Source organism: Bemisia tabaci, chromosome 2 (assembly GCF_918797505.1).
Source record: "Bemisia tabaci chromosome 2, PGI_BMITA_v3".
Taxonomy (NCBI): Eukaryota; Metazoa; Arthropoda; class Insecta; order Hemiptera; family Aleyrodidae; genus Bemisia; species Bemisia tabaci.
Genome location: NC_092794.1, coordinates 3,449,439 through 3,462,393, shown reverse-complemented (window position 1 = coordinate 3,462,393; position 12,955 = coordinate 3,449,439). Strand labels below are relative to the sequence as shown.

The following is a 12,955-nucleotide window of genomic DNA, read 5'->3' as shown; positions in this document are numbered from 1 at the left end:
GGACTGAGAAAAATATTTCCAGATTTCGGTCGCATTCTTTGTAGTTTGAGGCGTAGAAACGATTCCGCACGGTCCCGACTCTCGGCGAGGCTTCCTGAGCCGAGAAACAGTCAAAAACTGGTCAAAAAGGAGCTTTTCTGACCACTTTATTACTCTTTCTCTGGAGCGTTTTCAGCGGATAGCTGAAAAATTAATAGAAAAACTTTCCATTTTGTAATAAAAATATATTATCAACAAAACATTTTGATACAGATGCTTAAAAAATAAATGAACAAATAATCCTGTGTTGATGCGTGAACAACAAACCAATTCTCGTGGTACATAGACAACTATTATCAGGTTTTGATAAATTGAAAATCAACATATCCAATAGATCGATTTATTAAAAAACAATACATCAAGAACTAATTCAAAACAACAAACATTGATAGTTTTAGAGACATTTATCAGGAATTTATTACATCCCACACGACGAGAAGTTATGGGTGAGCGGCCCTGTCTTTGTTTAGGGGTTGACTTGCTTTAGTGAGCAACGGTCAATTTAAGGAGCCCAAATACCTGCATTTCAATCCTTAAACAAAACCCCGAGCCAGTCACTGACTTCACCCTCTACTTTTAATGGCCTGGACCACACTAAATTTTTAGTAAATAAAGTGACTATCAATGTTTGATTGATTGGTTGTTCTGTAAAAAAATCCTGACTCCATAGAGCAGGGCTGTCTTGACGCAATGGGACCCTCCAAAGTCTCATGACTTCCTAGACAGGTAGAAGCGTTCAGTCTCCACAATGGAAAAAAGAGAAAAAAATTGCGAAGAAAATTTTAAAAATCTGCACGGCAACTTATGTTATAAACTTAATGCATTTACACTATACAGGAACTTGGTATGATGTCACATTCAGTAAGTTCACTGTATTTTTTTTCGCTCGAAAAGAATCTTAGGAAGTAACTCCAAGGTAAAAAATTGTTATCACAGATTTTTTTCTACCCTTTATGTGAGAGGCACAATTTTTGGAACCATCTCATTTGGGAATTACCTAAGATATCAAAAACTGGATAAGCCAGAACAGTTCATCCATGATCCTATCCTTAAATGCATAGTTCTAAAAAATTTAAATTACAGGCATTGCATTTCTGAACACCCATCTATTTGAGCTTGCATGAAGAGAAAGCACCAAAAAAATTTCTGTTCACACAGAGACTTGTATGCTGATCTCTCCTTGATAATATGATTCTTTCTATACGAGCTGTGTTTTATTTTACTAAACCCATTGATACAACAATAATTCCTCTCCAGAAGATAGTATTAGGTTAGTTAGGTTCTTATCAGACCTATAAGTCTGATAAGAATTGCAAAAATGCATAAAAAAATACAATTTTGAAAAATCATAGAAAATTTGAACAAAATTGAATTAAATAAAATAAACTTCGTGCTGTGAACAAAGAAGGGAGTGTTTTCAGGATATTAAAGAATAGGTGTTCATTCTTTTGTCTTCAAAAACAAATACAACTTGTAAGTATTTTCAGATGTAGGAGGGCAACTCTAAATTTTTTGTATGTTTATTATTATGAGGTGAAATTTCCTCATTTTAAACGTTTCACTCTGAGAACTGCTGTAAATTAAAAATTAATAATTTTCAGAGGACTTCTTCATTTCTGCAAATACACACTTTAAAATCTGGAATTTCAACATTGTAAATTTTTAAGAATTTCACAACTCATGAAAATTTCATTTAGAAGTATGGCAACTGACATACAAATGAGAACAGCCTTGTACTTATTCAAAAGGAGCTGACTTATTTAGATGTTACAAAGAAAAAGCGTAATTAAATATTCAAGCGTTAAACAGCAAAATTGTATTCTGCTTTAAAAATACAGTAGTGGTATATAATCTTGAAAATTTCAAGGCCTCCAAAAGTGCTCTTCAATTTCAAAGTCAGGTTAAAATGACCTAAAGAGCAGAGGTAATCATTATTGCTTTCAGCATTACAGCAGCATTGGAAGTTAAAAATGAAAAAAAAGTTGTTGACGTTGTTGAAAAAATGTTAAAAAAGTGATAAATACATTAATATGGCACACATGAAAGAGACATGCTACAGGATCCAAAGAGCATATCTTCCAATTCTTCTGTCAGCTAGAATCTTCATTCCAACAGACTGTTCTGTTAGCTCTCTCATTTACGATGCAAGATCTTTCAACATTGTTAAGAAATGTGAGAAATTCCTCAAAATCGATAAACAGCATGAATGACTCCTGATTAGATTTAAACTTCAACCTGTCCCATTTTCTTTAAATCAGGAGAAACTTCAAAACTGCAGCCAGTAGACATGATAAGCTCGGGCACTTCAATCCCTTCTGCAATTTCTATAAGTGTAAGTCCGGATTCTTTATTCACTTCAAATACACCCTGGAGAAAGAAAAGAAGAACCAAAAGTAAAATCTCCATTGATGATAACTGTCCAAGCAAAAAAGTTCTCCTTTGAAAAAAGAAAAGTTAATGGGCCACTAGGCAAGTTTTGAGCTAGGAATTAACGTTTGTTGGTTCCTCTTCAAACTTTTACAAAGAAAACAATTCACACAACAGAGAGTTTGAAGATCAACTCCTGAACAAGGTATTAACAAATATATTTAACGTAGTTCAAATATAAATAGTTCATACAAATGACGTCAATTGTATTTTAGCCGTTGAACCAATATCAATTGTAAACGCTTTTAACTTGTTTAATAATTGATTCTTAAAGAGCTTGATGCAAAAACGGCTTTTTTCGCCCCCCCTCTGAAAGTTCTTCAGACTTTGTTTATTGATTACTCATACTTGAGCGCTTCTTTTCCCAAATTTTCAGACCCCCAAAAAATTTTGGGGGGGAGCTAGGGGGGGTGGAAGTCAAAACCTGTGAACCTCGATATCTCTTGAAGAAAGAAAGATATCGAGGTCCGGTTTGGACGAAAAATCGTCTAAAATTGCATACTTTAAGATTCTAAAGGTCAAAATCCCGATATCACAATTTTAAGTCAACATATGTGCTTTTTTCCAGTTTTTAGGTCTAGAAAATTTCTTTTAAACGAAAAATTTACAAAGATCTCAATTTTTTATTTGAACCAAAACCAGTTTTTTAAATTGTTCGTCTTTTTCCGCATCCAACGAGTGGTCCATTAAGCTGGGGAACCAAACGGTTCGGGAGTTATGATCGATTGAAGTTTCCGCTCAACGCGCGCCGACCGATTTTCGCGCGCAAAAAAGTCGAATTTGACTGTTATTAGATCAGATTGAATGTTCAAACTGAGCAAAATGCTTTATTAGGGACTCTTGAGGGTCGCTGAGTTCAGAAATTACCGATACTTCCAAATAATTTACGTTTTTAAAATTACAGCTCCGCAGCGCTATTTTAGAGGCCCACTGAGCGCCGACCGGCCGCTCAGTGGTCCTGTCCGAAGCTGCAATTTTAAAAACGTAAATTATTTGGAAGTATCGGTAATTTCTGAACTCAGCGACCCTCAAGAGTCCCTAATAAAGCATTTTGCTCAGTTTGAACATTCAATCTGATCTAATAACAGTCAAATTCGACTTTTTTGCGCGCGAAAATCGGTCGGCGCGCGTTGAGCGGAAACTTCAATCGATCATAACTCCCGAACCGTTTGGTTCCCCAGCTTAATGGACCACTCGTTGGATGCGGAAAAAGACGAACAATTTAAAAAACTGGTTTTGGTTCAAATAAAAAATTGAGATCTTTGTAAATTTTTCGTTTAAAAGAAATTTTCTAGACCTAAAAACTGGAAAAAAGCACATATGTTGACTTAAAAATGTGATATCGGGATTTTGACCTTTAGAATCTTAAAGTATGCAATTTTAGACGATTTTTCGTCCAAACCGGACCTCGATATCTTTCTTTCTTCAAGAGATATCGAGGTTCACAGGTTTTGACTTCCACCCCCCCTAGCTCCCCCCCAAAATTTTTTGGGGGTCTGAAAATTTGGGAAAAGAAGCGCTCAAGTATGAGTAATCAATAAACAAAGTCCGAAGAACTTTCAGAGGGGGGGCGAAAAAAGCCGTTTTTGCATCAAGCTCTTTCCCATTATGTGATTCATTGTTTCATGAAATTTTAAGTGGAAAAAATGCTACGTTGTGCTTAAATGCATGCCCTGTTGGGAGGCCCATTCCTGAAGATTGTTAGAAACAGAAATGGTCATAGGTTTCCCCCAAAAACATGTTTCTAAGTATACCATTTCTAAGGATAGAGATCCTTAGAAAATTATGGGTCGGTAATTCCTATTTCTGTTGGTACGTTTGTGCTAGGTACATAATTGATAATTGAAAGCTAAAATTGCAAAATTAAAATTATTTTAACTTTTCAAAAAATGTAAGAAGAAATAGGAGGACAAGAATTCTTTTTTTACCTTTTCAGTGATGATTAAATCAACAACATTTCTGCCTGTAAGAGGTAACTGACATTCACTGACAATTTTGTGGCCTCCATCCTTGGCTGTGTGTTCCATGGCCACAACAACTTTAGTATTTGGTGCTGAGACTAGATCCATAGCTCCTCCCATGCCTTTTACCATTTTTCCAGGGATCATCCAATTAGCCAGATCTCCGTATTGCGATACTTCCATAGCGCCCAAAATTGTTAAATGGATATGTCCTCTGTGTGCAGAAATAAGCGTAAAGACAAAAGGATGACTTGAAACATACTGAGAAAATAAAGTAATTCTTGAAAATACACCAAAGTTTTTAGTGGCTCCATCTGTGAGCATTCAATAAGCAGTTACAAATACGCATTTTCTCACAGAAAAATAATTTAACTTGAATTTGAGGGAATGTCCTTCCTCTTTAAAATACTAAATATATTTATGAAAGCTCATGGAAGTTTTTTTTAAAAAAAAAAAAAAACACATGTATAACTAAATTTTGATATTTAATCAAACAGTCATGTTCCCTCTTTCCTTTGATGTCCGTATATGTGTGCAATTTTCTTAGAAATATAAATTCAAATAAGTATGTTACCTATTAACAATGATTCTGGTAATTATTATCATTTACTCATGCAGAAACTGGATGGATGAGCCCAGAAAACAAGCGAAAACTCATATAAATTTGAATTTCACGAGAAGTAGTATAAAAAGAATGAGGAAATTGCAATAACAAGACATCAAGATTGTGAAAAACATGAAAATCACATGGGAAGACGTGTCTGAAGTTAGTAAATGGATAAAGAGAGAGACATGAGAAAAGAAACCTTTTCAAGTATAAAATCTTTACTGGGAATCACACCTTCCACTGAATTTTCACGCAAGGAGGTCAAAATAGTGCCTCGGACTACTAAGACAAGATGGTCGTTTGTTGGTCAACGCAAAAAAGGACAGCTTTAAATGCTATTTCCAGGTACTGACAAAGTGCAAGAGACCTCATCGGGAGCAAATACAAGATCGAGAGGAAAAGGTTCTCTGTAAGCTTTCAACCAGTACAAACTTTGCCAAAATAAGTGGAGGTATTAGGTCCTCATCTCGTGTGTGAATTTCTCAGATTTCACACATATATTTTCAATGAGACAATCTTGAAAATAGAGGTGAAAAAAACGTAATGTTACCAACCCTCGAATCATAGCAAAACTTTCGTCACTTCCAAAGTAGCTGGCTCCATCGACGACAGTCACTGTTTCTTTTCCAGCATTTATCAAGTCTGGATCAACTTCTTTTTTACTAGATGGATATCCTCCCAAACCTAGAACACCATTCTCACTCTGCAGAGTCACCGTCATTCCTGGTAAAATGTAATTGCTAGCCAACATAGGCATACCAATACCCAAATTGACTGAACTTGTGTTAAGGAAAAATGAACTTCTACACAGAACTTTGGGCAAAAGTCAGTTAACTGATTTTTGTATTATTTTTCATGCTAAAAATGAGGACAAAAATGAGAAGGTAATGTAATAAACCGTAAAAATCCGGGGGATTCCTAATCAGTTGCTGGCATTGCTGAAGATTGATCGGCAAAACCGATCCGAAATTAAAATTGTTTTAAAACGAATTTTGAAATGCAAGAGTCGTAAATTGTATTTTTTCTTTTTAATTTAGTGAAAAAGCCAGTTCCACCTCAGAGCAAATCACAACAGACCTTTGAGGTAGAATGTAATATGACAGCATCATGGATTAGGAAATTTTATCATTGTTTTCTATTCGTTTAAAAAGGATACCATACATTCCATTTTTGAATTCTAAGGCAACTCTTTTAATTATGCGTTCTCTCATTTCAGCTGCAGGTGTCGAAGCCACCGTTGAGGATTCATCATTTTTCTTGTTCAATTTAATTCGCTGAAACAGAACATGAATGAGTGACAACCCTCTAAATAGATTATTTAATGTGTAATCCACAGACTTAGCACCAAAAATGTACAACCTTGGAGCTTTGGAATCAAGGTTGGGAATAGTTTATTTTTGCAAAATGCGAAGTGTCTTTATAGATGCGTAAATTTTCATTTTGTTCGTACTTTGGTTCTTCATTCACCAAAAGCAATAAAATCACAAACATTCGTCAATTTTGCAAAAAAAAAGTAAGACCTGTAGACCTCAGACTTGAGACATCAGGCTTTTCTATCTATGTATTGAAGTACCACGCACTGATAACATTCCCCCTCGAACACTTTTGACTTTCAAAAAAATATGAAACACACCTATCATGGAGCTTCTTGTCTCCTTGGACTCCAATGTGAATTATTCATTCATTTGTGCTTGGTCTGGTGACCGAAATAATGATGAAAGGGTCAAAACTTATGCGGGACAGTTTTTAGACCTTGTTGTTACCTCTTTTGGGTCTGGGCACATGCATTCAAAACAAACAAAGTGCAGTAGAAAATTTACCCGCTACATCTTGGCAATTAAACTAAATGGAAGAAATAAATTAGGGAATCTTCCTTCTGACTCAACGAATTGGTCAACTTAAATTCAACGTCACAGTGGTTGTTGATGTTGCTTTAACAAAATCAATAAACCTGCAATAGGATCAAGTAAATTAAAAGTACAGTGAAAGCTTACTTCTATCCTTTTCTCCAGTACTTCTGCTTTGATGATTCTGTCTACGAAAATACCTGGAACATGCACATGGTCAGGATCTAAGTCACCGATCTCGACAATCTCTTCGACTTCAGCAATTACAGTTTTTCCAGCACGGCACATAGGAGAGTTAAAATTTCTGGCAGTTTTCCTGCAAAGTACAAAGGAAATTGAAATTTACATACATGTTTGAAAATTCACTTGGTGGATGTAAACACTTGCCATTCTCAGGAACTGCTTAAGGTCCTCAAAACTTCAAGAGTAAGTGTGACTAATTTCAGGCTCATAGCTCAATTTATCGGTAAGTAAGAAAAAAAACAATAAACTGAGATGGGTAAAAAACTACTTCGCCCATCCTAACTTTTTTGTTTTTGAGTTATGATGTTTCATTTCCGTGTAATATTTATCATAGTAAGGGGCTAATCTTGGAGGATTGGGAGTCATAACCATCTTGGGTGCGTGAGGCAGGTTAGGATGCGGCTGCGGCTTACATGGAGTACGTCTAAAATTTGATGGCAACTGTTCTTCAATTGATTCTATTTCATAAAAAAAAACAAACCAAAAATGTCAGCCAAAAATTAAACCTAACTGTATATTAAACTTATATACGCTTAGCAGAGCTTCTCACTAAGCAAAACTTAATAATTACCTGAATTGCACTTTATAGGTCACTCACCTAAAAATTAAATTTCCCAAAGGATCCGCTTTCCATGCTTTGATAAAGGAGAAGTCGCCAATGATAGCTGTTTCTAAAATGTAGTTCCGGCCGTTAAACATTTGAGCTTGGCGGCCTTGACTTGCAATGGCTACTCCGCCATCAGAGGAATATTTAATTGGAGCTCCTCCCTCTTCGATCAAAGTTCCTTGTCCAGTCGGCGTATAAAAAGCAGGAATTCCAGCACCCCCTGCACGAATTCTTTCAGCTAAAGTTCCCTGTTACAACGTATAAAACATACCGTTTCACGTGAGGTTATTTTACCTGGTATAACGACTAGTGTAAAATAAACTAACAAGAATACTTCTCGCGTCACAAGACATCAAATCAATTAGGATTTTTCTCCCTAGGTCACATAGGTCTGTTTGATAGAATGTAATATCCCGCTTTTCCAATTCTTCAAAAGGAATCACGCGCACTGTTACATTGCTTCTTATGCAGCTTTCTAGAGCACACCCCATATTTCTCACCTGCACATAGGTCTGTTTGGTAGAAATGCATCCTATTATCCTCTAACACAATTTTGGAGCTAGGAACACAAAAATCAATAAATCTGACTGCGTGCAATCACACATTTTCTTATGCATAAGTAAAATTGGCTTTTGAATCAATCAGGGCACCAAAGGAAACATAAGTGATGCCTTCAAAATACCACATGTCTCATGTCAATCAGCGCGCAGTAATTCTTTGCATCCCCACAGCACAATGTGTCACCTTGGCTCACAAGTTCGATTTTTAGGTGCATGGCATCCTTTGCACCTCATTTGTACTGGACTACAGTTCCTCATTAATAAAAAAAGTCACAGGGCATATGTTAGAGGTAGAGGTATTCTGCCACTTGAAGCAAAAGGGTTGTAAGTCAATTACAATGTTTCAGTTTTCTTTGTAAGACACATTTTTTCACATGAAAATTTGCGACATTTTCATTTGATTATTTGTAAATGGTGTCTCAAAAGTACTAAACACTTTTTTGCAGGGTGCAAACGCAAGCAGATATCAAAATGTAGTCTGCAAAATGTTAAAATATATGTATTACATTTGAAAAGATACTACGTACAAATACAAGAAAGAACCCAAAAATAGCCAGACTATCTTAGCCCTGGCCACCATTTGTATAGTTTTGACTTCCCCTTCTAATTGGAGTCAAACAGTTGCTCTTAGTGATGCACTAGGCCAAATTGCTATACATAACACTTGCCTAAAAAGTTCCTGTGGCTGATTTATTACAGCATGTTTTTTACTGCCTTGTTTCTTGGTTCGTTTCTTCGCTCCTAGCTTTCTTAACACAATAGTCTTTCAGCATAAATAACGTCCATAGACAACAGGTAGCTATGAAGTTTTGTTTTTTACTTTATGATTCCGGCCTGAAGGTAAGTAAGAACTAACCCTGACATTATCAATCAAAAATAAATTTCAGTTTGTTTATTGAAAGACATATTTGAAAGACTTGATTATGAGGAAAGTTGTAACACTCTGCATAATGAATTACAACTTAATGACTCAGTAAGACATTTGAAAATTGAAGCACAGCATCTGAACTTTGGGCTTCCTTCATGTGGCACACATGAAGTTCGTGTGTCCCTTTCCACGGCTTTTAAGTGAGGAGACATCTTTTTGCATTGCTGAATCAATCTTTACCTGGGGAGTGAGTTCAACCTCTAATTCACCCGACAAATACTGCTTCTCAAACTCTGCATTCTCTCCGACGTAAGAAGAGATCATCTTACGAATCCTTTTGTCTTTCAACCACAGTCCAAGTCCATAATTATCAACTCCAGCATTGTTACTAACAACTGTCAAGTCATTGATTTCGGTTTTTAAGAGGGCTGTAATTAAGCTTTCAGGGATACCACATAATCCAAAACCTGCGATCCAAATAAACAAGATAAAATAATGATAAAGTAAAAAATAAATATTGCATATATTCCTCATAAGACTGAAAATTTGAGGCGTTGAGAATTTCTCCGGTTGAAGTTGAAATTTTAGGAAATTATTTTCATCCTTTAAAGCAAACTACCTAACCTTCTATTTATTATTTCGCAGGCAGTAACTTGTTAAAAAAAATAAAGAAAGAAAGATAAATGATAGAGAAGGCTTTCGCAAACATTAAAAGGAGGGGCTTAAGCCATCGATACTTGCTGTCTCTTTGCACAACATGGCAGTAAATTTTAACTAAAGACAAATTTCCGAAAAATCCACAAAATATTTTGTGCCTCAGCTGGAAAAAGGGAGTTTGATACCTTTAGAGTCAAATAATGGAATTTGGTCAAATTAGAGTAGTTTCATTTTTAAAGTGTTGCGCAATCCATATTTCCTGTAAGTTATCATGGAATTACCCGGGAGGTACGTAAGTTTTTCCATAGATGTCAAATATTGAGTCTTACAAGACTGGAATGAATACTATTTGGACGTATTTATGCTAAAAGGAACTACAAGCAAGCAAAAAAATGGGGTGTGCTTATGGAAGCTGGATAAGAAACAACGTAAAGGTGGATATAGTTCCTTTTGAGAAAATGAAAAAGCGGGATTTGACATTAAATCAAAAGGAACTGAGCGCTAACTCGTGAGCAGTGGACATATGATAAGAGCATTGTGGACAGGGCTCATGAGTTAAACCGCCCTGACGACGAGCTCGTCACCGTTATGCATCTCGATCGTCGCCGCTGATGTCACTGGCGCTTCAAAATCCCCATTCATTCTTATGGTCCGACCACTAACAAGCACACCCATCTTTTCACTTGCACATAGTTCCATATAGCATAAATACGTCCATTTGGCACTTGGCTACCTCCTCACATAACAAAATTTAATTTAGTGAAAAACTGAGAAAAGAGAAATTTTGCGAACATACCTCCAACAAGAAGAGTACTCCCACTCTTGACGTCACCAATCGCCTCTAAAGCGTTATTATAAACCTTGCCTTTTCTGTCTTGTATAGACTTGACGAAGGACTGAACCCTGTTAGTATCAGCATCATTATCTTTCTCCTCTTTATCATTATGCTTTGAACTGAGATGAAAATTCTTAATTTCACCGGTAAGCTTCAAAAGAGCTCTGCAAGGCTGAAAATATATTTACATAAAAAAAAAATGAATACTTGCTCACAATTAGACTGATTGAAGGGGCAAAGACATTGAATTGTGTAGACCATGGCATGCGCAGTGCATCAGCACTGTGAGAACAAAGCGTGACAGGATTGATAGCACTCCGTAATGGGCGGGCAGGGAGGGGAAGAGAACGGTGATTTCCATGCACTCAAAGAGACTGCAGAGAGGCAATGGAGAATCAATCCACACTCAGTTTTTCGCGGATAACTCGTTTTGAATCCATTTTCAGACAAAATTTCTAAAGACAAAAGTTATAGAGCGTATGATTTAGAGACAAATTGCAAGATTCCACTTTTCCGAACTAATTACCGACTGAGTAAAGTGCCTCTCGATCAGAAAAAAATTCACTTGGGCCGCTACTACGCATGCGCGGTGGGCCAACTAAGCTCACCAATGCAAAGCTGGCGCTCTACACTCATCGATTGGTGCGCCATTCAAATGACTCAGAAGTGTCACGGGCTTCGGCTTACATGCATAGTCTTCTTGATTCAATATCTTTGATAAAGGAGTCATGAAAGAGCATTAATTATATTTTACAATATGTTAACGTACGTCAAGTTTTTCGGTGCTCTAGGACCTATGATGATCTGCTAAGGATAGGCGATATTTACTGGAATACGTACAGTGGGAATCCAAATAACTTCTAGGCTAGAGCTCGCACATCGTATGTTGAGACAAACGTCAATCTTCGATTAGCTCTAAATTCGCACCACTCAACAGTTAATGCATGCAGTCAGGTGGCACCACTGGTGAATGGTGACATAAACAATACTTTGACGTGTGTCTCAACATACAATGCGCAAGCTATATAAGAGAAAAAACGTTCAAATTAACTTGACTACAAAATCAGAGTGTCTAGATTTATTTCATTTTGGGAAATCCTGATGAATTCCTGATTTTTGACTGCTTAATCCTGATTTCACAATTTTATCAAATCCTGATTTGTGTGAATTTGAATTTGGGTGAATGCAACTTCACAAAAATAGCTTGATAAAAAAATCCAATCGGACGGTCGACTTTTCTCAAATCCTGATTTTACAACCGATTTTTCCTCAAATCCTGATGAAATTGGGATTAAATCCTGATTGACCTCAAATCCTGATAGCATCAGGATAATCCTGATGCTAGACACCTGAAAATACACCCTGTGCCACAGGACTGACTGACATGATGGTTAAAAATTGTAATTGTAATACTTAATGCACAAGGACATAAGAACCCCTTGATATAGAGGTATGCATATATGGTGACTGTTGGGTACTTGCGTACAGTCTGAATGATTACAAAGTAGAAGAATCTAAAATCTTAAAGGCATAATGTCTGATCAAAGTTTTTAGTTTTACTTCTCTGCTCTGTAAAAATGATTTTCGTGATGATATTTTAGTGTCATTCAGAATGGTATGCTGGACTGAAGGAATGTATTTGGCTTACCAAAGGGTGAAAAATAAATTTTTCACATCGAAGAAGAGTTATATGAGCCATTCTCTTGAAGAGGTGAATGAAATTGTGTGAGTAATGAACACACTGGTAAATGACACTTAATTGTTCATTGCTGTTGCTTACTGAACATAAAAAAATAATCACTTATTTTTGCTCGGTCAGAAAGTTATCATAATATAATTAGGAATAACTAATGAGAATGGTCCTTATCACAAAAATCACACACCAGCCAGGGCCATCAATCGGAGGTAGAGGTTAGGATTTTCTTTTGTTTACACTTTCCTCGTCCCTGTTGCCAGATGGAACAGATTATTGCTTGGGTTTGGGCTTACAAATTCGTCCCCCCCCCCCTCCCACTCCTAATCAAACGGCTACACTCTGAAGCACCCCTAATTTCCACCATGAGCGACTGGTAGTTGAAAAGTTAGGAGGAGACCTAAATGTAAGGGCCCCTCCTGTCATTTGGGGGCCCTTCTAAGAAGGTAAATTTTGAAAATGGGACGCTGCTTCAATATTAAATTTCCATCGCCTTGCTAAGGCGCAGGGATACAACTATTTGAACTCCCGGAACGCGTGAGGTATCACGCTTCAATTGAAGGCGTTTTCGAATCTTCTGTATTTACATGACGAGATTTTCCAAAATTGTT

The 12,955-nt window shown here is 36.5% G+C and overlaps 1 protein-coding gene across 1 annotated transcript; it reads right to left on the bottom strand.

The window, feature by feature from the left end:
• Window positions 1-203: 203 nt before the first annotated feature.
• Window positions 204-12,569, bottom strand: SCOT (Succinyl-CoA:3-ketoacid CoA transferase). Its single transcript, XM_019048486.2, has 9 exons — window positions 12,300-12,569; window positions 10,613-10,823; window positions 9,400-9,626; window positions 7,723-7,979; window positions 7,029-7,197; window positions 6,191-6,308; window positions 5,589-5,808; window positions 4,395-4,641; window positions 204-2,406 (listed from the first exon to the last, which is right to left on the bottom strand). Exons 1-9 carry the CDS (start codon window positions 12,348-12,350, stop codon window positions 2,263-2,265), a joined length of 1,644 nt encoding a protein of 547 aa, XP_018904031.1. The 5' UTR covers window positions 12,351-12,569; the 3' UTR covers window positions 204-2,262.
• Window positions 12,570-12,955: the final 386 nt, after the last annotated feature.